The sequence below is a fragment of the Canis lupus genome, chromosome 21, assembly GCF_011100685.1.
Source record: "Canis lupus familiaris isolate Mischka breed German Shepherd chromosome 21, alternate assembly UU_Cfam_GSD_1.0, whole genome shotgun sequence".
NCBI classification, from domain to species: Eukaryota; Metazoa; Chordata; class Mammalia; order Carnivora; family Canidae; genus Canis; species Canis lupus.
Window position 1 is genome coordinate 37,643,849 of NC_049242.1, and position 24,965 is coordinate 37,668,813.

Sequence of the window (24,965 nt, forward strand, 5' to 3'; positions counted from 1 at the left end):
TACCTATGATAAATAAAAAATGTTCCCAGCTGAAGTCCTAACAAGGATATGTGATAGCACTATAAGCATCAAAACTCACAGGATAAACATGGTACTTTCCTGGGCAGTAATTTTAATTAGCATTCAAATACACGTGTGTGCTTTGTTTGAGCTATTTTAGGCTTCATCTTCAGAGGGGTATATGTGTATGAATTCACCCTCCTCTCTCCTTGAGAGATGGGGTTTCTGTCAGGGGCACCTCATCGAAAAAGTTTAAGAAACACCAACTTAAGAAAATATTCAGGAAATCCCTAATAATACCAAGCCATTTCACTTCAAGTTCACTTGCCAAATAACCAATATTGATTTTTAGATTCAAACCCTAAGGCACTGTTGAGAAAAGGCACAGAACTAGCTACTAAAGTAAGTTTCTTCCAACACTCATTCCTTCAAGAAACCACCAAAATAACAAGTCATCAAACCTTATCTTGTGATAACAGATCAATTTTAATTCTAGCACCTGAAGCTATACAAGGGTACGCTTTATCAATTTCATGGGACTGTTGTACACATTCAATAAAGTGACAACTGTGCAATACCACTTAGTATCTCACAATCAGGAACATACTTTTGAATTGTTTAAACACAATCCACAGAATTAAAAACAAAATCAGAAGCCATCCACAGTTATACTAATTGTCAATTAAAAGGTTTACAACTTACTACTTGATATAACAGTCAATACCTAGTACAGGATACCAAAAGTGACTTCAGATTCTCATCCGGTTGTAATCTACGGAGAAGGTTTCTCAAGCAGGTGTGTGACTGGCCAGAGGTGGCGCCACCAGGACCAGGACCAGTACGGCAAGTAAGTTCTACCACAGTTTCTGTAGTTTTCACTGTTTTTTTTCTCTTTGTCAGTTAAAAGTGAACAGTGAGAATTAAATACTTATCTTTACATATACACAAGGTATGCTGTGAAAGCATATTTGCTTACAAACATATAAAAATACTTGTTAACTAGTTTGATAAGAAAATAATGTATAAAAGTATATAGCAAAAACATTAATCATCTCTGACCTGGAAAGATCAATTCCATATTTTATATTACAAACAAAAACAGTTTTAGTTTCTTTGAATCCCTTATCCAGAAATACTTGAAAAGGAAGACAGAAATTATTTTTTACTCTCAACATGGCTGTGAAAAGAGTTAACTTAAAAAAACCAAGAACACTGAAATGCCTAAGTCCAGAATAAGTCCAAATATTTGGCCACACAGAACATTATCATCATCTTTAGGATTGGAGCACTTAATAAAGGCTTCATATGCAGTTTTATTCTACAAATACAATAGGCATTTTGGTATTTTGGCCACTGGAAAACAAAGGCTGTACATCAGTAAAGGTCGAGATGTCTCACTTTCGCAGATTCAATTCAGTGTATTTAAGGTTAACTGAAGCTGACATCAAAATTTTTAGAGATAGGCAAAAATTCACATTTTAAAAAAACTCCTCACATTTCTATTTAGAGTAACAATAGGCAATAGGATTCCAGAAGTTAAAAGTTATTTCACAACCTATGACTTCGGCTTGGCAAACAGCTTACGTTCCAAAATGGATTCATCCCTATTAAAATGTAAGCCCTTAAAAAAGAATGTGTCTGTGTATGTAGATCAATTATTTTTAAGGAATCAGATAATCTTTGAAGCAGCCTTAGTGTTTCCTTTAAATCTGTCTTGAAATGACCATAGGATTAGCTTCACAGAAAGGATTAGCCAGCTTCTTGGTCTAAGGCTACCACGGTGATCATTTGTCTAAGGCTAGAAAAGGTACCAACGTGATGTGATGTAAACCATAAGGAGAAAAGGAGAAGATGAGGGCTTTTCCTGGCAGTTGGTAGCTAAAATTCAAGGGATTCTTAGAAAATGACACAATGGCAGCCTTTCTTGTCTTTTTCTTTCCGTGTTGGTTCTGGTGAAGGAGGACATTCCTGCTCTTGAAATTTCCTGTAAGACAGAAAAATCTACATATAATTGTCTTGCTGGGGTAATATTACAAGTATATTATTTTTGGACAGCCCAGTTTATGGGCATTGGCTTCTCAATGTTGAATTTCAACTAGGGAATCAAAGCAAATCTTCCCAGGGGAAAAAAAGGCACAAATGGTTCAAAAACCAGCATAAGCAGAGCCGAGTTTCACTGATACCCATGTCTTGAATCAGACTGAGATCCTGAACTCAAGGACCTCTAAGTTGCCTTCCCAATTTAAAATTCCACGACTACAAGGTATATACTAAGAATAAGCATCATTGCTAGAGGACAATATAAAAATATGAGGTACACAGTTCCTATGCCTGTTCTGCCATTTACTACCTAAAGTCAGCATTAGACAAGTCAGCTGGCCTCTCTGGAACCTCAGTTTTTTAGAAGGGAATAATAAAACTCTACTTTTCATAGATGCTCTGAGGACTTAAGATCTTGTTGTGTTTAAAGCCTATCTGCCTGGAATAAAAAAGCCTCCTCTCGAGGCACCTGGCTGACTCAGTGGGTAGAGCATGCGACTCTTGATCTCAGTCGTACTACAAGCCCCACACTGGGCGTGGAGCCTACTTAAAATAAACATAAAATTAGAATTAAACACTTTTTTTTAAAAGCTTCATCTACCCACTTCTCACTCCAGATTGATTGATGTATATGGATATAGATTCTGAGGATCCAAACCAAGGACAAAATTTTTCAAAAGGCAGTAAAAGTTATTTTAAGAAGGTACTGATTTGTGTGCACACGCACGCATGTTAACATATAACAAAATTTAACATCTTAACCATTTTAAGCATACAGTTCAGTAGTATTAAATATATTCGCAATGTGGTACAACCATCCACCTCCAGAACTCTTTTCATCTTGTAAAACTGAAACTCTGTATTCATTTAAAAATGGAACTCAGTACTTTTAACAAACTACTAAGAAATAAAAAAACTATAATCCTTACTTTTCTTTCCCCACAAGAGAATGCCCAGGCAAGGGGCTAAAAAAGCACAGGAAGCCCATAGCTCAGATGTTGATTCGTCTTAGATACATAATTAACACCAGCCCTATCCACATACCTGTCAGACAGAGAGACCAGCAGATCTAGAAAAGCCCAGGGTCAAGTAGAGGCCAAGCCACCAAGACTAAAAATAATCAAATCAAACCCCTCCCACTATATAAAGCAACTCAATCTTTCTCACACAGAAACTAACTCCAGGTAACCTCACCCATCACCTCAAGCTTCCTGGAACCATTAACACTTTCTGAACCGCCAGGGCCTTCTAGACCAACAAGCAGAAAAACCCTTTGTTATCTGAGCTATCATACTTCACCCCTTGAATGGGAGGTCCAACTCTCTACTACCTCAGCCTGCGAGGAGATGGGTAAGAAGCGAAGCTGAAGAGCACAGGCTGTAGAATCAGAGATATGATTTGAGTCCCACACCTTTGGGCCATTTAAAGCCAAAACTCTGAGCAAGTTAACTCACCTTTGCGTACCTTCTTTCTTATCCAAAAGTGGAGATAAATGATAGTATTTAGCTTTTGGACTGTGGTGAGAATTCAATGTAATATGGCATGTGAAGTACTAGGTACAGTATCTGGCAGAAATTTCCATTCATATGTTAGCTACTGCCATCCCTATCTTCATGCCACTTGACATCTTTGAAAGCAGGATAGTTTCTTCTCAAAATCCCTATGTGTACTTTTTACTTCAATATAATTAAATTCAGCTTTATACGTAGGAAGTACGTAGTATACAGTGTGTCTTAATTAAAAATTTTAATACACATCATGGGCATTAACTCCTAGCACAGAAGCACTTCTACATATAGTCTCCTCTCTTATTAAAAATATTCAATGGTAATTTCTTTCTCAGCTAACAGTTTTAAAAAGCATAGTGTGACTACCTGTCAAATTCAATAAATTAGAACAAACTTCTTTTCATTTTGCGAAAGACTTTATTTGAGAGAGAGAGAGAGAGAGAGAGAGAGCGCGCGCGCATGCAGAGAGGGAGAAGCAGACACCCTGCTGGGCAGGGAGCCAGACCCAGGGCTCAATCCCAGGACCCTGAGATCATGACCTGAGCTGAAGGCAGAAGCTTAACCAACTGAGCCACCAAGCACCCCAAAACAAATTGCTAAGATCTGTTTCACTTACCTTATAACCCGGACAAGTTCGTGGAAAGCTTGATCTACATTCATCCTAATCTTGGCTGACGCCTCCATGTATGTTACCTTAAGTTGTCGTGCTAACTGCTGTCCTTCTTCCTGCGTTACCTGAAATTCCAAGAGTTGTATTTGAGGTACAGAATTAAAAATCAGGTCTGCTCCATCTAATCCTTGGCCACAGACTGTGCTGCTAATCCAGCCACGGGCCAAGCTGCTTTGTCATAAAATGAACTGAGACTTACAAGCTCAATCCATACCGAAGCCCAGCTCCGCAGAACAACTCAGAATATATTTGTGACAAAAATATTACCATGCAACACAATTTCAGTCTGGTGAGTACTCAAAAAGTAGCAAATACAACAGTGATAAATTCTGGGAAGGAAAAGTACAAGGTGTTAGTAGACTCTATAACCCTGTTGGACAGATCAGGGAAAGCTCCCCTGAGGAATGACACTTAAAGTAAGAACTAAATAAAGAGTATGGAGTTATGTGGGGGTAGGGTAAGAAAGTATCCCTGACAAAAGAAATGGCATGTGTGAGAGCCACTTTCCAAGTTCCAGGAACTAAAAGCTTAAATACAACCAGCCTAGAGAGAAAACAACAAAGAGGTGAGGACAGAGAGGACAGAAGCCTCCAGAGGCCATGGGTCTTCCTCATCTCTGCATTCCCCAATCCCTGGTACAGAGGAGACTCACAATAAATACATGAGAAAAATGAGTAATGATTACGATCACAATGCCTTCCTTATACTAGCAGGTAAAGCGCGGCCGAGGTAACAACCTACCATAGTAGGACAGGATAAGAAACATAAGATGAATGTAATGTCCCATACGTTTTCAGTATAAAAGGCTGAAGTCATGACATTTACCTAAAACTGCTAAACTACATCACATTTATATAGCGTGGCTGAAAACTATTTTTCTAAAAAAAAAAAAAAAAAAAGACTTTTATTGCTGTCATTACCACAAAAGTAAACACTTGCAGAGAAGTCAGAAACTGCAGATTGGAAGAGGGGTGTACATTTAAATGTGGTCTCCCGTAGAGAACCACATTCTTCTGGTCTTTTTCTCAGTGATGTAACCTTTTCCTCTACAAAAATAGGATCAAGATTTTTCTGTATTTATGTTATACCCTGGGAATATGTTAAACTCACTGATCTGGGTGTTCTTTTGTAAATTCCATAGGCCTTCCTACACTATCATGTCATTTGCTACTAAAGACTGTTTTGTTGCTTCCTTTCTGATGCCTCTCATTTCTTTTTCAGGCCGGACCTCACAGCCTAGCACATTCAGGGCCGTGCCAGCAGCATATAGTCCTTCACCATGAAGCACACTGTTAGTTGCAGGGTTTCACTGCAGATGCCCTTTATCATGTTAACAAAGTTCCTGCTAGTCCATCTGTAAAGTTTTCAACAGTATGTTAAATTTTCTCAAATCCTTTTTTTCTTCATCTACTGAGATTGTGATTTTCCCACATTAGTCTGTTAATAACGGTGAACTCTGTTGATTCATTTTTGCCTGTTAAATCAACACTGCATTTCTGGAATAAACCCCACTTGAGTAACAATGCACTGTCCTTCTCTTCGGTGTACTGTTAAATTCTATTTGTTCAAGTTTTAAGAATTTTTACATCTGTGTTCACAAGAACTACTCAACTATAGTATTTTTATATATCTGTCTGGCTTTGGTATCTGAGTAATGTTGGGTTCATATAAGGAGTTGGAAAGAGTCCTCTCGTCTTCAATTTTCTGGAATACTTTCAGCACAATCAGTTTGGTATAATTCGCCAACAAATCCACCTGGACCTGGGATTGTTCTTTGAGGGAAGATTTTTACAACCAGTTGAATTTTACAGATACAGCACTATTCGGGTTGTCTATTTATTTCTTGAGTTTTGGTAGTTTGTGAGTCTTTTAAGACATATGTCTATTTCATCTAACTTGCTCAATTTATTGGTATAAAGTTTCTTTATAGTATAGTATTTTGTTATACGGTATTTATTATCTTTTCAATATCTGTAAGATCTGGAGTGATGGTTTCTCTTCCATTACTAATATTGTTGATTTGTGTCTTTGCTCTTTTTTACCGGGTCATTCTGGCTAGATTTGTCACTTTGATCTTCTGAAAACCAGATTTTTCTATGGATTTTATATTTTCAATTTTGTTGATTTCCATTATTATTTCCCTCCTTCCAATTACTATGGCTTTAATTTGCTTTTTTTCTTCTAGTTTCTTAAGGTAGAAGCCAGTCTTTAAAAATTTAGGTTTTTTTCCTAATATAACCATTAGTACGATAAATTTCTCTGTATTTTCTTCCTTAGTAGCATCCCAAAATTTGATATGTTGTACTTTAATTATAATTCAGTTCATAATACTTTTTAATTTCCTTTTTGATCATTTCTTTGTGCCAAAGGTTAGAAGTCTGTTGGTTTCCCCATATTTAGAGGTTTCCTAGATAGGTTTCTGTTACTGATTTCCACATTAATTTCACCATGGTCAAGGAACACACTTGGCCTGACTAGAGTCCTTTTAAATTTACTGGGACTTGTTTTCATTTCAAAATAATATGTTTTCTGCTGTTGTTGGGTGGAGCATTCAAATGTCAGAATAAGCTGTTCATTGTTATTCAAGCCACCTATATTCCTGATTTTCTTTCTACTTAACTATTGAGAATGGTGTTAAAAACTCTGACTCTAGGGACACCTGGGTGGCTTAGCAGTTAACTGGGCCTCTCATGGATAAATAAACAAAAATCTTAAAAAAAAAAAAAAAAAATTTGGGCAGCCCCGGTGGCACAGTGGTTTAGCACCGCCTGCAGCCCAGGGTGTGATCCTGGGGGTCCAGGATTGAGTCCCACGTCAGGCTCCCTGCATGGAGCCTGCTTCTCCCTCTGTCTGTGTCTCTCCCTCTCTCTCTATCGCTCATGAATAAATAAATTTAAAAAAAACTCTCTGACTCTAAGTATGAATATGTCAATTACTTGTTGCAGTTCTTTCAATTTCTGCCTTAAGAATTTTGAAGATGTTATCTAGTATATGAATATTTTAAGACTGTTCTGTTCTCTAAATGAATTTCTTTTTCATTATGAAACAATCCTCTTTATTTCTGGTCATCTTCTTTGCTCTGAAATGAACTTAGTCTGATATTTATGTTGCCACTTCAATCTGCTTTCCATCAAGATCAGCATGGTATATCTTACCCCATCCTTTCACTGTCGATCTATTTGTGTCTATACAAGAAAGTAGATTTCTTGTAGGGTCTCACTTTTTTATCCAATTTGACGATGTCTGCCTTTTATTTGAGGTCCTCACACTATTTTCCGCTACTGTGATTACTGATGTCATGGAGTCATCTAGAACTTTGTTTTCTGTCCCTCCCATTTGTTCTTTGATCTACTTATCCTTTTTCTGCCTTCTTTTGGGTTAACTGTATTGCTCTTATCATTCCATTTTCTCTCCTTTGTTGGCTAATGAACTATGTGTTATGTTGTTTTAATGACTGTTTTTTTTTTTTTTTAAGATCTTCTTTATTTATTCATGAGAGACACAGAGAGAGAGAGAGAGGCAGAGACACAGGCAGAGGGAGAAGCAGGCTCCATGCAGGGAGCCCGATACGGGACTTGATCCCAGGTCTCCAGGACCACACCCTGGGCCAAAGGCAGAAGCTCAACCATTGAGCCACCCAGGCGCCCTAGTGACTGCTTTAGAGTTTATAATACACATATTTCACTAACCACAGTCTCATTTAATGCTACTACACCAATGCACGTATCATGTACGAACCTTGTTACAATAGTACGTTTCTCCCTTCCACGTTTTATTGTTAGTACCTTTTGACTTCATAATAGACTATTATTTTTGCTTTAAACATCCAATTATATTTTAAAGAGATTTAAATAACAACAAAAGTAATTTATATTTGCCCACACAATTATCATTTCTGGTGCCCTTCATTTTTTGGTATAAATCCAGATTGCCATTTGGTATAAGCTTCCTTCTTTTCACATTTCTTGTAACGTAGGTCGGCTGGTAACGACTCCTCTCATCTTTTGCACATCCAGGCAAAGTATTTCACCTTCATTTTTGAAATAAATTTTTAGTGGGCATTTTTTGTAAAGATTTTATTTATTCATGAGAGACACACACAGAGAGAGAGGCAGAGACACAGGCAGAGGGAGAAGCAGGCTCCATGCAGGGAGCCCGATGTGGAACTCGATCCCAGGACCTCAGGATCAGGCCCTGGCCTAAAGATGGCGCTAAACCGCTGAGCCACCAGGCTGCCCTTTAGTGGGCATTTAATTCTAGACAAGACTCTTCTTTCAAAACTTGAAAGATGTCCTACCACCGTCTTCTCCCTTGTATCATTGCCCATGAGAAACCACCATGACTGCTGCCATCTTTAACTCTGTTCCTCTGTGCATAATACAGTTTTCTTTCAGATTTTCTCTTTATCACTGGTTTTAAACAATTTCATTAAAACGTGTCATGTAATTTTCTTTGTATTTCTTATGCTCAAGGTTTGTTGAGTTTCTTAGATGTGTGCATTTTACAGTTTTTCCTCCAGTTTAGAAGCTTTTCAGCTGTTACTTCTGGCTGTTAATCCCAGCCAAGGTATTTTTCATCTCAGACATTGCAGTTTTAATTTCTCTAAGTTTGATTTTGATCTTTCTCCATCTTCCTTGTCTCAACCTATCATATTCAATTTTCTCTAGCTTCTTGAACATATGGAATATAGTCATAAGAACTTTTTGAAGTATCTGTTCACTAATTCTATCATCTGTGTTGTTTCTGGGTCTGTTTCTATTCCTTGTTTTTTCTCCTTGTTATGAGTCATATTTTCCTGCTTCTCGCTTGGTATTTATTGAGTGGATGTTGGGTACTGGACTTTTACCTATTGGGTTCTAGATAGTTTATATGCCTATAAACTTTCTTGAGCTTGCCCCTCAGATGTAGCTTTTTGGAAAGTGTGATCCTTTTTGTTACGTAGTACCAGAACAGGATTCATCTAGGACTCATTTTGCTCTACCACTGGAACAAAACCCGTATGAGTACATTACCCAATACCCCAAGGACTATGAGGTTTTTCACTCTAGCTAACTAGAATAGGAATTATTCCTGGCCCTATTTGAGCTCAAGGTATTGTTCCCTTTAGTCTTTTAAGGTAGTTTGCTCTCTCAATTTAACATTCCATTTCCAAAATTCAGCATCCTCAAGGCAGTATCATTAGATTATTACATTAATACATATATCTAATATAATTACTTCATAATAGTTGATAACCTCGTTGTGCTCCAAAAGGGCAGTAGTTAGGTTCTCCACAGCACTGGTATATCCAAGTTTCTATAAATTTTAAAACTTTCCTGCCTCTCTTCAAAATAGTTTATGTACCATAAGGCCTATGGTTTTGAAATATAATATCAATCAAATCAAGCAAGCAATTAACAAGTAAGAAAGCCAAGAAAGAAAAGAAAGCTTCACAAAAGTGAATTTTAAAAAGAAAATTCCTATTTTAAATTGACATGGGAAATTCCTTCCCACAAAAATACCCCCATGTTATAACAAACTCTGTTCCTTCTTCCTGGGATGCCACCCCTTCTCTCCCAACTCTATACTCTTTATTTGTTCCTTGGTAATACTTCAAGACTCAAGCAATCAACAACTTGCCCTTTAGTGTCAATGTGGTTTTGGAACAGTGCCCCAGAGGTCCCATCATGCCCTAGAGTGGCCAGTAACAAAACCCTGAACACAATACACTCCAGTTCTTGGGTTTGCTTTCCTATTCTCCCAACATCATATCCCTCGTAGCTAGGGGGTAAGGGATATTTGTCTTGTACGCCCAGAGCTCAGAAGAATGCAAGGTCATTAACTAAAGACATATGTTGAGTAGGACCAATCAAACAAGTAAATGAAAACATACAGGAAAAAAAATAAAAATTAATATTTGAGACAAGTCAATCAAGAATTACTATGCTAATATAACTTTTTTTTTTTTGCTAATATAACTTTTATTGGGAAAGGAAAATATATGCCCTTAAGAATTCTATTTGTCTTTCTGCTCAACTATTCTTCAAAAAGTACCTTCCCCAATCCCTCTGCATAATGTAATTCAACTGGAGAGGAATGGCAAATGACCTATCTTTATACATAGTAAGTAAAATTAATTAATGGCCTAGATGATAAAACAATCCCCACTGTTAAGACTATTTATGTGCTTCATTTATTTATTTTTAAAGCATGGTCTCATATCACTATCTTCCAAGAATCAAGGTCAGCACAGTTTGTACACAGATTTCTGTTCAAGAAATCTCTATTCACATATAAAGCTGCTTCTGGGCTCACTGATGTAATATTATTTTAACTAAGAAATAGAAATAGCATTGCTACCACCAAACCAAACAAAAATACACAAAAATAATATAACATAGAACAAAGCCAAAGCTTTGTGAAGCCAGAAATCAAAGAAGATTGAAAGCTACACAAATAAGGATATCTTAGAGGTTCCCTAACCCAGAGAATTTCATAAAGATCCCAAATAATGCTAAACACCGTATCTCCTGGATATTTTAACTTGATAGGTCAACACTACCCAAAATGTTTCATTTGAAACAACAAAGATAAATTCAATAGAACAAATTCACAGATCTACATTTAGGAACCTCCAGCAAGTCTCACTTCCAAGACACAAATGAATATTAGCAGATATCCACAATAATGAACTTATCTGTATTTGCATTTCCCAATAGAGAAGAGTAAAATAAATATGATAAGAGTAATTTTATTAAACAAACTGGGTTTAAGAGGAATAGACTAGAATATTTACAATATTCACTTAGGGATGTGTCTAGTTATGAATAACCTAAGTTTATAGAAGCAAAAGTTATTTTTGTTTTTTTTTTTCCCAAAAATATCTACTGTATAGAAAGAATCATCAAATACCACATCTTGATTCATTGATGCCTTGAATCATTCATTCAGCAAATATTTATTGAGTGCATATCTTTGTTCTATGTGCTAAGGACAAAGCATGAACAAAACTACCTGGTCAAAACTGAGAAGCCTCATGCTACTTACACTCAGTGGTTCACAAATCTTTTTCATGCAGACAAGGCACAAACAGGTAAGGCAAGAAGAGGACCTTTAATCTACCACTGGGGGTAGAGGTGATGTCTTTTTCCTAAAAGGCTACAGGGACACACTGTGGCCATGGTGCTAAGAGACGGAGTCAGGATTAGCATTTGGGTATTACTCTAAGTGTAATGGGTTCCTAACTCAAATTGACAGTAGCCACTAGCACCTAATAAGGGAGAAAGGAGAAGGAGAGGCTAAGGTAAGCCAGAGGAGGAAAGAGAGGATAAAAACAAAACAGCTATTAGAAATGACAAATACCCACCATTTACTTCAACGTGGATGGAACTGGAGGGTATTATGCTGAGTGAAGTAAGTCAGTCGGAGAAGGACAAACATTATATGTTCTCATTCATTTGGGGAATATAAATAATAGTGAAAGGGAATATAAGGGAATGGAGAAGAAATGTGTGGGAAATATCAGAAAGGGAGACAGAACGTAAAGACTGCTAACTCTGGGGATCCCTGGGTGGCGCAGCGGTTTGGCGCCTGCCTTTGGCCCAGGGCGCGATCCTGGAGACCCGGGATCGAATCCCACGTCGGGCTCCCGGTGCATGGAGCCTGCTTCTCCCTCTGCCTGTGTCTCTGCCTCTCTCTCTCTCTCTCTCTCTGACTATCATAAATAAATAAAAATTTAAAAAAAAAAAAAAAAAAGACTGCTAACTCTGGGAAACGAACTAGGGGTGGTAGAAGGGGAGGAGGGCGGGGGGTGGGAGTGAATGGGTGACGGGCACTGGGTGTTATTCTGTATGTTAGTAAATTGAACACCAATAAAAAATAAATTAAAAAAAAAAAAAAAAAGAACAGTCTGTTTCTAGAGAGAGCTGAGTCAAGGATAAGGAACTTGAAATCAGAGATATCATGAAGTCCACAATCCAAGCCCAAATACTGCTATATTAAATTTCAGAATCAGTGTGCTATCATATTTACCTTTAACATTTTAGCAAGCACAAACAAGTCATTTGGCTATATTTTCTTCCTTCATCTTTGACATCATGAACAAAATGATCAATGTGTCTCTAAGGGACTAGGAGCGTGGTAACTCTAGCCATTCAAATTCTTTTTAATGTAAACTTCAGTGACTTTGTTCTTTCTACTGCTCTACCATTAGTGTCTAGAAAAAGGGTTCAATAAATATTGCATGGGTGGATGGGTAGAAGCAGCAAATCCAGAGATACAGAAGCCAAAAGAAAGTAAGCAAAATCTCTTCCGGCCAATCTCCCTTCCCAGAAGGGTTTAGGAATCTCAGCAACTGGGCAGACTGGGTGGCTCAGTGGTTTAGCACCGTTTTTTGCCCAGGTTGTGATCCTGGAGACCAGGGACTAAGTCCTACATCAGACTTCCTGCATGGAGCCTGCTTCTCTCTCTGCCTGTGTCTCTGTGTCTGTCTGTCTCTCTCTCTCTCTCTTTCATGAATAAATAAAATCTTTAAAAAAAAAAAAAAAAAGGAAGGAAGAAAGAAAGAAAGAAATCTCAGGAACTAGTAGGAGGAATGCCCAGGACTGACCCACAAATTCAAAGAACATGGAGAACTGGCATTTGCTATATAAGAAAAAACTGGCTAGAAAATAGAAAAAGTCCCAAGGATCATGTCTATAACAAAGGCAGAAAAGAATGAACTGGGTCAATAACTAAGAGCAAGCCCGACTGGTTACTGAATAAGAACCCTTTCGGGATGCTGACCAAAAAAGTAAGCATTTCTAAACATGAGGAAGAAATTTTTATGGGATCCCTATAGCCTGTCCAGGCTGTCAGCAAAGCAAGGCAAGGTGCCAAGACATTCTAGACAACACCTGTAATTTTGAAGAGACTTTACAAAGGTGAAACCCCTTTACTACACCTCAATTTCAAACGCACTGTGCATAGCCCTCAAGGCTGGGAGGTAAAAGAAAGGTGGTCTCTGTACACCCAGCGCCTTAGAAGAGAATTTACCTGAGCCCTAAGACACCTGAGAGAGAGAAGGAAATATCAGCAAAAGGAGGAGGGAGAAGGCAGAGGTTACGGTGTCCCAGAGCTAAGTAAACAAAGTGTTTCAAAAAATGGGAGTACAAACAACTGTGTCAAATGTTACTGACATCTGCGTAAATGGTGACCTTGACTCGGGTGCTGCATGCCTGAGGTCAGGCCAAGCAAGAATGGCAGGAAAGAGAGGAGAGAACAAATGTAGATAACACTTTTAAGGAGTTCTGCTTGACAGAAGAAGCAGAAAGGTACAGGAGAAAAATGTGAGATTAAGAACAAGCCTTTGCCATAGTTACGTTTTGTTTTAAAGATGAGAGCCACTGCAGCATCGCACATGCTGGTGGGAACGATCACACGGCAGAGAAATGCAACAACTGCGACGGGACCGTTGCTGGGGTGAGGCCTGTGAGCTGGTGAGAAGGAATGGGACCCAGCGCCCACCAGAGAGGATGGGCATAGAGAGGTGAACAGTTTATCCACCGAAGTGGGGGAAGGCACAATTGATGGGGTACATGTGTACTTGGGTTAGTACATGTGGAGGTGGAACATGCAGAAATGTCTCAGTGAAGTAGGAAAATATTACTCATCATTAGCTGAGAATGAGGAAGGGGAAGAAAGTGTTGTAAATTTAAGAACGAGAAAGTGAGTAATAATCATGCAAACAAGCAGAAAATGATTGGACAAGGGAAAGGTGGTAGGATTTGCAGCCAGTCAGCACTCAAGGCTCCCACAAGTGCAGCAGTCATGCCTGAGTGTGTGTACGAAGGAACCTAGAACAGAGGCAATGAAGCATGAGCAGGAATCCAGTTTTTCTCGGTGCCTATCCTTCAGAGAGCAGAATCCACAGGAACAAGTGAAAACTAAGCAGTCAGATCTCAGCCACCTGCTCTTCTCTCTTGAATATACACACATCTGAGCTTTCAGCATATACATTTTTATCTTGTATATGGTTTAAAGCAGAGAAACGAATACAGAAGAACTTACTCCAGGCTAACTGCATATCTTTAGGGTGACGGAAATATGAAACTTATCATTCCCTACACTGTTCCTCTCATCACCTTGTTTTTTATTTTACTCTGAGAATCTTTACTCTTAAAAAGGAAAAGAACTTAGATGAAAAATTTTATAAGCCCATGGTGTGAAACCAAGTTGAAGTGCCACAATATGTTGTTGACTATCTGCAGACAGATGGAAACCGTACCACAAATACTGGCAGCCTCCAGTAGAGAGATGACTTACAAATAACTCCTACAGACCCTCTGCCCCAGGCCCATCACGGCAGGCCCTGTTTGTTCTGGTGAACGTAGGCTTCCCCACTCTCCCTGACCTGCCACCACTCCGACTCACCCCAGTCCTCCCACCTATTCTGTTACTGGAGCTGTGTACAAGCATGAAGAGGTTTGAGAAAAACCTTTTCCATAATCAGGGCAGAAAGCACTCAGCTTGCTGGGGTAGAAGTCCGCGTGAGACAGGGAAGAGAGCCGCTTGTTCACTGCAGAGCTACTTTGCAATTATTCATTCCCCAGATCCAGGGACATATAAAAGTGTTTTTAGTACTGGAAAGAACTGAGAAGATCAGTAGACAGGTTCTACTGGCAACATTTAATAAATACAGTTAGGTTCAGACACCCTGAAAGAAATGATCCCAAAAATTAAAAAACAGATAGGACTGCTTAGACTTAAGATGTGAGCAATGTCATATTCTAAATTATTTCCAAAAGCTTATACTGGTTCGAAGTGAAGATCATATTTTTTCACCTTAACTTTATAATACTTCCAATTTTAAAAAGTCCTAGCAATAAAATTTATTCTATATCAAGTATCACCAGTAAACATTTCTAAATCTTAATATTAAAACAATAATACTCTTAAGCCCATATTTTAAACTTGGTATACCTTCAACAAAATTTTACAAGTAGAACACACAAATCAAAGACTTGTTTTAAATAGTTAACTACGAAATAGAAGGCTGTCCTCAATCTGTTATGAACCCATTTTTCCTGATTTTTGTCCTTCTCCAACAAAACATTAATGTTAACACAAAGCTATATAAAAACAAAAGACAAATACCAGCAAAAATTTAAAAACAACTAAAAAAAAAAAAAAATTTAAAAACAACTTAAACCATTATATTCCAGATGTGGAGTAGAGGCTAAACCCTGAAAAGAAATAAAAAGACACAAAAAGAAACCCCAAATAAAGGAGCACCTGCACTAATTTACATCTGACTTTGTTCTGCTCCCCTACAAAAGAAGAGTGGATGATATATATACCTCAAATTTTAAAAATTAAATGTGCAATAAGTGGGTAAAGAAACAAGTGAATATAATTGAGCACACAACTAAATACTAACAATCTTCTTCTTTGGGACGCCTGGGTGACTCACGCCTGGGTGAAGCGTCTGCCTTCAGCTCAGGGCGTGATCCTGGAGTACTGGGATCGAGTCCTGCATTGGGCTCCCTGCATGGAACCTGCATGCAGGTTCCTCCCTGTGTCTCCTCCCTGTGTCTCTGCCCTTCTCTCTCTCTCTCATAAATAAAATCTTTAAAAAAAAGGGGGGGGGGGGGTCTAAAGGTTCAAAGGAATTTTAAATAAATATAAATAAATAAATAAATATACACACACACACACACACACACACACACACACTCCATCACTGATGGGATGCAGGGAAAACCCAAATACTCTCATTCAGGTCAAAGTCATTCTCTAAATGAAGGTATTTAGCATTAGCACTGAATGAACGTGGCCTGTAATAAAGGTAACTTTAAGATGAGCTAATTGAATTAGAGTTTTGGAGATTATCCAAGAAATTATAAAATGTAAATGGAGCTGGTGCAAATAATTACAGGTGTACAGGATCTAACTGAAGTTCTGTGTAAATATATATGAGAATTTGATTTCCCCAGATCCAGTGTGCCAGACTGGGCAGTTTTTCTGATCATGGCACTTTCATTGGTTTCATGAAACACATCTATTCACCTACATGATTATCAACAATGGGCTTCCCAGCAGCAACATTCCTTCTCACCTGTCTTTGATGATCCAGATCTGCTTTATTACCAATTAAAATCATTGGAAACTCATCACGATCCTTCACTCTGAGAATCTGTCTTTGAAACTTATAGATTTCTTCAAAACTAAAACAGAAACAGACAAATCAATTTGCTCAAATATCAGAGCTTGGCAAGTCCCACGTCCCACTTAGTACCTTATTACTTTACCTTTTTCTATAAAAACAAGAAAGTTCAAATTCAATACAATAGTGATCTAGATATGAACATAAGGATCTACATCTTAATACTGGTACAAACCTGCCTCGATCTGTGACTGAAAAGACCAACAGGAAACCCTCGCCAGTTCTCATATACTGCTCTCTCATAGCTCCAAACTCTTCTTGTCCTGCTGTATCCAGAACTAAAGAGAAAACAACACATGTAACTATGTTCATGTTTTCATTTCATAAATGGCTTCTCCACAAGGGCAGGCCCAATTAATGTGGGTCCTTAGAGCACATCAGACTTAGTAAAATAAAGACATGGCATTCTCCTCGTAGTGCTTTATTCTCAACACTAAAGACAAACATATCTCACTGAGACAGTTTCAGAGTCATCTTCATCAGTACGGGTTGATTTTGTAGCTAGAATATATTAGCATACCAATTACAAGGTTAAAAATATCAAATACATCTAGGCAGATGGAGTCAGATAACCTCTGAAGTCACTTGCATGTTTGATCTCCTCCAGGGAAAAAACTGAAAAAAGATACCTGTAAATTCAGGAAAGGAATCTTGGTCTATTCCCCCCCACCCCCAAATACCACACTTAAAGTGCAGGTGCTAATATACATCTTAATCTCTGTGAATGAAAGAATTGTGTAACTTAAAAGATCAGGGCTATCTCTTGTGGAGACACAGTATGTGACCAAGCACAAAACCCTATTTGCTAAAACCTCTGTGCTAAAAATTCTAAGCAAGTTAACAAATACTCAATTGTCTATATTTACTTTACTCATTTGAACCTTTGCAAGATCGCAGGAAGAGCCAAAACCTCATGTTTTTTCCAAATGTCCCCAAAAATACAACTTCGACAAGTTACAGTGGAAACTGGTTTCACTAGCACAAGATGAACACAATTATTGTTTTACACTACATTTAGTGAGGAATATTTATCCTAAAGTGCTGATTCACCAATCAAAACTAATGAAAGAGATAGGCTTATATTCAAGACCACCTAATACTTCAATCGTAGTATCCAACTAGCAAAACACCCAAGCTTACTTTTTAAAAATATTATATGTGAACTATCAAATAAAAGAAGATTACTTACTATCTAGCCGGGCTGCTCTGTCATCTATCACACACTGCTTTGTGTAGGAATCCTCGATGGTTGGGTCATAATCCGTTACAAAATAGGACTGTAAGAAAAATAATCTTATTTTTAAATCTATGTTTACTTGCCTCTCCAAGTATCAACTTTATCAAATCCCACTTATCCAGAATTTTTACTGACAATACATTCATCGTATTGAGGTTTATCCTGCTATGTTGATTCCCCATTAACTGAAGTCTATTCAGAGCCGCTTTCAAGTGGAGAAAAGATACTAAATACCACAATTTTCCTTTCTGGTATATGCAATAAGAGTCCAAAAGACCTACTCGGTTTTTTACATAATTATATACAATAACTTTCTCATAATTATGTATACCTAAGATAATATATACCTAGAGCTCACATTCTTTATAAACTAGAAAGACAACCAGTTATAATCCAGGTCCATTTTCAACTCAATGGTGAGCATCAGGGCGGAGAACAAAGCAGTCTGAAGCAAAGGGAGACAGCAGAGACCTGGAAGATCCCAGGCCTTGTCTTCATTTCTCCCCTTCTCTCCTCACACCTTGTCTTTTTCCCATGGGATTTCAGAATTTTTTTTTTTCCAGGGGTCTCAAACTTATTCTTTTGCTGATATATTTGTTGTTTGTTTTTTTTTTTTTTTATCTCAACATTTATTCCTGTCTTCTTCTGTTAGCAAAGCCTCCAAATGTTATCTTCTGCAATCATCACCAGAAGAAAAAACAGTTACGGTAGCAGAGTAAGAAAGGAAGAATCTCAGTGGGCCAGTTAAAAATGTTTGTGTATTACACTTCACAATTTTTTTTAAAGGTTTTAAAAAGTAAACAATGGCAACAACAAGAATCCGAGAGAGCACTTATTTCCCACTTCTTACAGAAGGGCACTAACTAGGACACTGACATCATCCTTCTTTTGTTCTGAGCATCTCCTTTGCTCTCCCCTCTTGACTGACTTCCTCAGAGCCTACTTTCCCACTGGCTCGGGACCAAATCTGAGGGAATGACCTAGAGGAAGGCCACTTAATGCTGGGAACCAGAGCCACAGGGGTTCAGCCATCCTTCAGGCAGGTTACTGGCAGCTGCACCTACTGACTCCAGGGACACAGCATTCTTAAGTGACACCCCCCAGCCTATGACATACACAAACACCATACGGCTACTCAGAGGCAGGCATCTGAGCAAGACGGTAAAAGAAACCCCTGGTTGGGGAGTTGGAAGAAGGACGCTGGTCTGCTTGCTACTATGATTTTATGTATTTTATTTTTGAAGGCCACTTTCTATATTTTATTTATATTTTAGGATTAACTTTAATCACAGAATTCAGTATCCGTAATCCTATTTCCCTTTGGATGGTTTCACTTAAACATATGATTTTTTTTAAACAAAGTCTGTAAAAGAAACATTTACCAACAGGAGCAGCTTTGAGTAGAAAACCATCTCCATCACCACCCCGTCCCCATTTAAAAATAAACAGATACTAAAACAATCCCAAACTTACTTTTTGGCACCCACACCTCTTCAAAAAGTGATACAACTGGCAACAGTATCTTTGTACACACTAATCTAAACAACTTAAAACTGCATTCTTTCCCCCAAGCAAGTTGGATAAGCATGCTGTTTATATCTTTTTAAGATTAGCTTCCTGAAACATGTTTCTCGGTAGCAATCAGATACTTCCTGCCATGCTTTCATCTTGTGAAACCTGAATTTCATTGACTACTCCCAGTTTATACCTAAATGTGCTAAAATGTGCCACACATTCCCTCCCACTTAATCTGAAAAAAATAATGGACAAATATTAACTATATTTTAGTCATGCACAATAATGAATTCTTTCACTGTGACCGGTTTTTTCCTGCACCGTGAAACAGAAGTAAAACATTAATGTATATAGAAGATTACTGGGTTTAAGCAACTTTGAGAGCCATTAAAATAAATTATTTTTCCTTTTAGTGGCTGAGGAAATTTTCAAGTTTCACATTTTCTTTGACCCTTAGCTCTTGAAACATTGGCTGTCTTTCTTTTCTTTCTTTTCTTTTTTTTTCTTTCTTTCTTTCTTTCTTTCTTTCTTTCTTTCTTTCTTTCTTTCTTTCTTTCTTTCTTTCCTTCCTTCCTTCCTTCCTTCCTTCCTTCCTTCCTTCCTTCCTTCCTTCCTTCCTTCCTTCCTTCCTTCCTTCCTTCCTTCCTTCCTTCCTTCCTTCCTTCCTTCCTTCCTTTTGTGAGAAGGAGAAAGGGAGATAGAGAATCTCAAGCAGGCTCCATTGCCCAGGGCAGAGCAGGACGTGGGGCTCAAGCTCACAACTCTAAGATCATGACCTGAGCCAAAATCAGGAGTCACACTCTTAAACAACTGGGCACCCAGATGACCCAACATAACCTTAATGTCCTAAGAATTCTCCATTTTGCTAACATTGGCACATACTTATTCCACTGACTGTTTTTTTTTGTTTTGTTTTGTTTTTATTTTTATTTATGACAGTCACAGAGAGAGAGAGGCAGAGACACAGGCAGAGGGAGAAGCAGGCTCCATGCACCGGGAGCCCGACGTGGGATTCGATCCCGGGTCTCCGGGATCGCGCCCTGGGCCAAAGACAGGCGTTAAACCACTGCGCCACCCAGGGATCCCTCCACTGACGTTTTTAAGACAAACTAATTGCTGGGATTTCTAGATATTTAGGTCCATGCTTCATCTTCATTGCATCCTGTTTTCAAATCATGTCTGTAGGGACCATCATTCTGTTGCCATATATCGATTTTAAGGACCCATCCTCTTTGGAAGCATCTTCTTCCCTCATAAAAACCCATCCAAATAACACCGCTCCAGGACCTGACACAGAACCCAAGGCCTCCTCCTCTCTCAAGTCTCATAAGTCACAGGTCAGGATGCACCTAAAAAGAACATTTCTCACGTGCAGTTAACAAATATAATCATCCACCTCCCACCACAGAGACATACCATGTCTACATAACCTAGGTACCAAGTATTTGGGGCAGCAGATCACCACCAATTAGCCAGATCACCGATTTGTCCATCAAAGCAGTCTGGTGATGGACAGTCCTAGATTTTTGACACGAACTCTGCTATGTGCTAGCTGTGGGACCTGAGGCAAATTACTATGCCGCTCTAACCTTTAGCATCTGTAAAATACAATAGTAACAAATCCTCTTGGAACAGATAATGGAAGTAGTGCCTATAAAGTGCCAAGACTTGCTGGCGATTGATAAATGTTAACCACGCTGTATTATTTTTGTCACACAATTAGAGGGTATGAGTTAGTATTCAAGTATAAAGACTTGTTAATCCTGAGAACAACTGTAATAATCCTAATCCTGGTTTAATCCTGGTTATACCACAGATCAACCATGGGGCCTGGCATCCGAAATATCTTATGAGTCAAGATAAAATCTCCTCATCTTGGGTTTTAGAGGTATTTTCTGGGATATGAGCAGTAATTACACAGATATACACACAGGTAAAAACTCTCATCAAGCTCTACATAAAATGTGTGCGCTTTTTCGTATGTATACAAATTAGAACTCTATAAAATACATAAATGTAATGGTTCCCTGCTGTTTACAGGATTCAGTACTTTCTTTACACAGAATGCAAAACCTTCTAGCTTTATTTTTTACTATTTGAAATCCTCAACCAATTGCTCTTGTTCTCCTGGCTTCATTCGTTTGTTTGACAGTTATTTATGGAGCATCACAGGGACAAGGCCCAACTTTCACAGAGCCCCACTGCTTTTTACACAACATCCAGGGCTGTGGTTGAGGGTGAGGGGAATGGGGAGTGTGAAATATACTGGCCAAAGAACTGAAACAGCATGAAATGCCAATACTATGCTAGTTCAGAAGGCAACAAAATTTAAGTGGTTAATACTGCAGTCATGTATAGAACTATGTGTGCATTCACTTATAAACACAGTTCACAGCAATTTGCCAGAAAAGAAAACAGTCTCTCTCTCTCCTGAGGCTGAAAGAAGTTGCCAACCACAGTCCAGGAAAGACATTCTATAGCAGAAAGCAAGAAAAAAAAAATTAAGGACAGTATTGCATAGCAGAAGACAGGAGAGAACACATGGAAAGGAAAGGGGGCCAGGGAGAAAGTAATGTACTTTCTTGGTATCACAGGAAAGGATGCATGGAGAAGGACCCTCACTGGAGAGTAAGGGAAAGCCTACTTTCAAAGGGCAGGATGCCTTGCAGGTAGTATGAAGGGCAAATGGACATAAGTCTCTTTAAGGTTAAGATTTATGGAGAAAAGTTTAGAATTAGGGAAGTTATCCCATTCAGACAGAGTCTATTTCCCTCTGATAAAATCTGGTCTGGGTAAAGTCATCCGAAGCCTTAATAATGCAAGAGAATCATGCTGTTGACATGGCAGGAACAGTATTCCTGATTATACGCCATGAGACTGCACAACAGGAATTCTGCCTGGCCTAAGAGAACTCCCAACTCACTATCCTCCCATTCAAAGGTGTCTTTAAAAAAAAAAAAAAAAAAAAAAAAGGCAGCAGCAGCAGCCACCGCCTTAAGGATGAAAAGAAGGGGGAAGGGGAGGAAAGAAAACGAGCTGAGGCCACTTCTGCATTCAGTGGGAAGGAGGGAAAGCACACTTTCTCCTGACCCCCAGCTACTGGTGAAAGTGCAGTTCCCAAGCACTGCCACAGAGCGGTGCCTGGTCTACACAACGGGATGGGTAATTACTAGAGATTCCCGCAACTCCACAAATCCAGCACAATGGTTAAGTTTACTACCCTTGCATATAAAAAGGACAGGAGGCTAGATCTAAACTGTCACTGGGGAGTTGTAGGCAAAGGAACGGGTATTTCTGAGCATAGTGCCATTCTCAGAAGAGTCTCAGGGATCCTCTAAAAACCCGGGGTACAGAAAGAAGGGAAAGGGAGACTTTCTTTTCTTGATATCCCGTTCAGCTCACCTCTTTTCTCCCAAACTACACACAGAATCCACATCTTGAGGGGATTCCTGGGTGGCTCAACGGTTTAGTGACCCCTTCGGCTCAGGGCGTGACCCTGGAGTCCCGGGATCAAGTCCCACATTGGGCTCCCTGCATGGAGCCTGCTTCTCCCTCTGCCTGTGTCTCTGCCTCTCTCTGTGTGCCTCTCATGAATGGATAGATACAATCTTTTTAAAAAAATTTTTTTAAAGAATCCACATCTTGATACACTGTAGATACAGAATTCTGTGGTTCCCCGCTCCCCTCCATTTCAAGTCAGTACTTTCCCATTCTTAATCCTATCCACAAAACTTGTATTATGTTTTCTAATTTATGATAAACCAAAACATGAGGTTTTATAAGGGCTCATTTTCTATTAATACATGTATATGAGGTCTTTGCTGGAGGCAGCACAATGAGAAGAAAATATATGGGCTCCACAGTCTGAGCAACCTGAAATTCAAACCCAGGTGCCATTTCCACTTCCCAGCTATTTGAGTCCTTGGGTAAAATGATTAACATCTCTAAAGCTCATTTCCTCAACAGAAAAGGGTTAAGAACAGGGATAATTTAAGGAGGGCACATCTTAGCACCCACTATAGATGTGGCACTGGAGGACCATGGGAAAAAAAGAAACCTTCCAGAAAGGGAAGGGGCGGAGGTGGGGTGGGGGGTGATTAGGGGAGGAATGGGGAAGATGACCAGAGGGACTGAAGAGCTGCAGTCACCAGTGAGTGCTATGTATGCCCCCCTTCTCTTCCAGGCTAGGAGTGTCTGCTGAGGTTATGCAGCTTCATCCTACCACTGTACCCTGGTGTGTGGGGCTGCAGGGAGGCAGCAGGGTGGAGTGGAAAGAGCCTGAGATGTAAGTCAAATAGACCAGAATACAGCTTCTCTCTTTTTACTACCTATGGGAAGTTAAAGCACCTCACTTAACCTGTCTGAACTTTATTTCATTGTCTGATAAGATGTAAATAATACTGGGGTGCCTAGGTGGCTCAAACGGTTAAGCCTCCAACTCTTGATTTCAGCTCAGGTCGTGATCTCAGGGTCATGAGATCGAGCCCCACACTGGGCTCTGCACTGAGCATAGAGCCTGCTTAAGATTCTCTCTTCCAACTGAGCCCAGCATTGGACTCTGGGCAGAGTCTGCTTGAGACTCACTCTCCTTCTGCCCCTCCCTCCCAGCTCTGTCTAAAAATAAATAAATAACAAAATATATTTTAATGATTCTCTCTCTCCCTCAGCCCCAACCTCCCTCAAAAAAAAAAAAAAAAGGGACGGAAATAATACTAAGCTCGCAGGATTATTATGGTGAAAAGTAAAATACTGTATGTGGAGTACAAAGTACAGCCTATGACACACAGTAGGTTCTTACAGGTCATACCTAATGAAGCCCAATCCATATCTTACTTCCTTTGCAAGACCTACAAACACTCCAACTAGAAAACCATCTCAATATGCCTGGATTACTCTTACCCCTCAAGGTGATAGAATATTTGAAATTGGGAAAATCTAGACCTATGTTGCGATTTGGAAAATCTGTACACCAAACTTTATGTATACCTTCTGTTAGTAATTGGTACTTACAATTTACGTTTACAATTGCTTATCTTTTTCATATATGTGTATATGTGAAAGTATAAATGATGCAATGAGCTAAATTCAACAGGGTATAAGCATAAAACTTTCCTTCAAAGCCCTTCTGTGGGCAAGTTTTTCCTTGCTCATGAACAAAATCTAACACAAGTCTCCCAATTTTTTCCAATCATACAAATAGTTGTTCAATCACTGCCAGCCCTAAGACATTCATGATTTCAATAATTAAGATGTCTTGTGCAGTGTATCAGTCAATACTCATCTAAATTCAAAAGCTTTTCTCCCTTTCTGAGCTAGAGCTAAAAAGTCTGCAATTGGGCTGGGGTGGGGGTGGGGCAAGGTGAGGGGGACACCAGTCATCATCTCGTTCCCCATTTTATTCTACTTCTAACAAGGCTGTCTCTGGCTCCTTTAGGGTTGGAGCTGAAGGAGTGGGGAGAAGTAAGGAATGGCAAAGAGGCGACACCAATGAAATCTTATGTCCATGCTAGCTTTCTGTGGATTTCCTAGAAGAGTCCCTACATGGGATCCTCCATGTGTAATTCCCAGAACCTGATGAGTACTGGCCATTTATGCCTCTAAACTTCAGTCTTTGGGGTTTCCATGGGCATTTCCCTCTGGCTCATATCATCTTCTAGGTGGTCATGCACAATGTCCCTCTTTAGAAGGTTTTAACCTGGTTCCATCCAGAAGCTCAAGGAAACACTGTCTTCTGAAATGCAGATTACTAACTATACAGCCCTGTTCCTTTCTGCTGTGCTACAGATCCACAGATTCACATACTACTCCTTATGC

The 24,965-nt window shown here is 39.1% G+C and overlaps 1 protein-coding gene across 5 annotated transcripts in view; it reads right to left on the bottom strand.

The window, feature by feature from the left end:
* Positions 1 to 467: 467 nt before the first annotated feature.
* The window catches only part of RRAS2 (RAS related 2), an 81,635-nt gene continuing 57,137 nt past the window's right edge, over positions 468 to 24,965 (bottom strand). For all 5 annotated transcript variants that reach the window (XM_038569114.1, XM_038569111.1, XM_038569112.1 and 2 more), the window contains exons 2-6: positions 17,589 to 17,676; positions 16,575 to 16,677; positions 16,292 to 16,400; positions 4,165 to 4,283; positions 468 to 1,984 (exon numbers count right to left, since the gene is read on the bottom strand). In XM_038569114.1, coding sequence (XP_038425042.1) covers positions 1,897 to 1,984; positions 4,165 to 4,283; positions 16,292 to 16,400; positions 16,575 to 16,677; positions 17,589 to 17,676 — 507 coding nt within the window. In that variant the 3' untranslated portion in view covers positions 468 to 1,896. The remainder of the gene's footprint in view (positions 1,985 to 4,164; positions 4,284 to 16,291; positions 16,401 to 16,574; positions 16,678 to 17,588; positions 17,677 to 24,965) is intronic.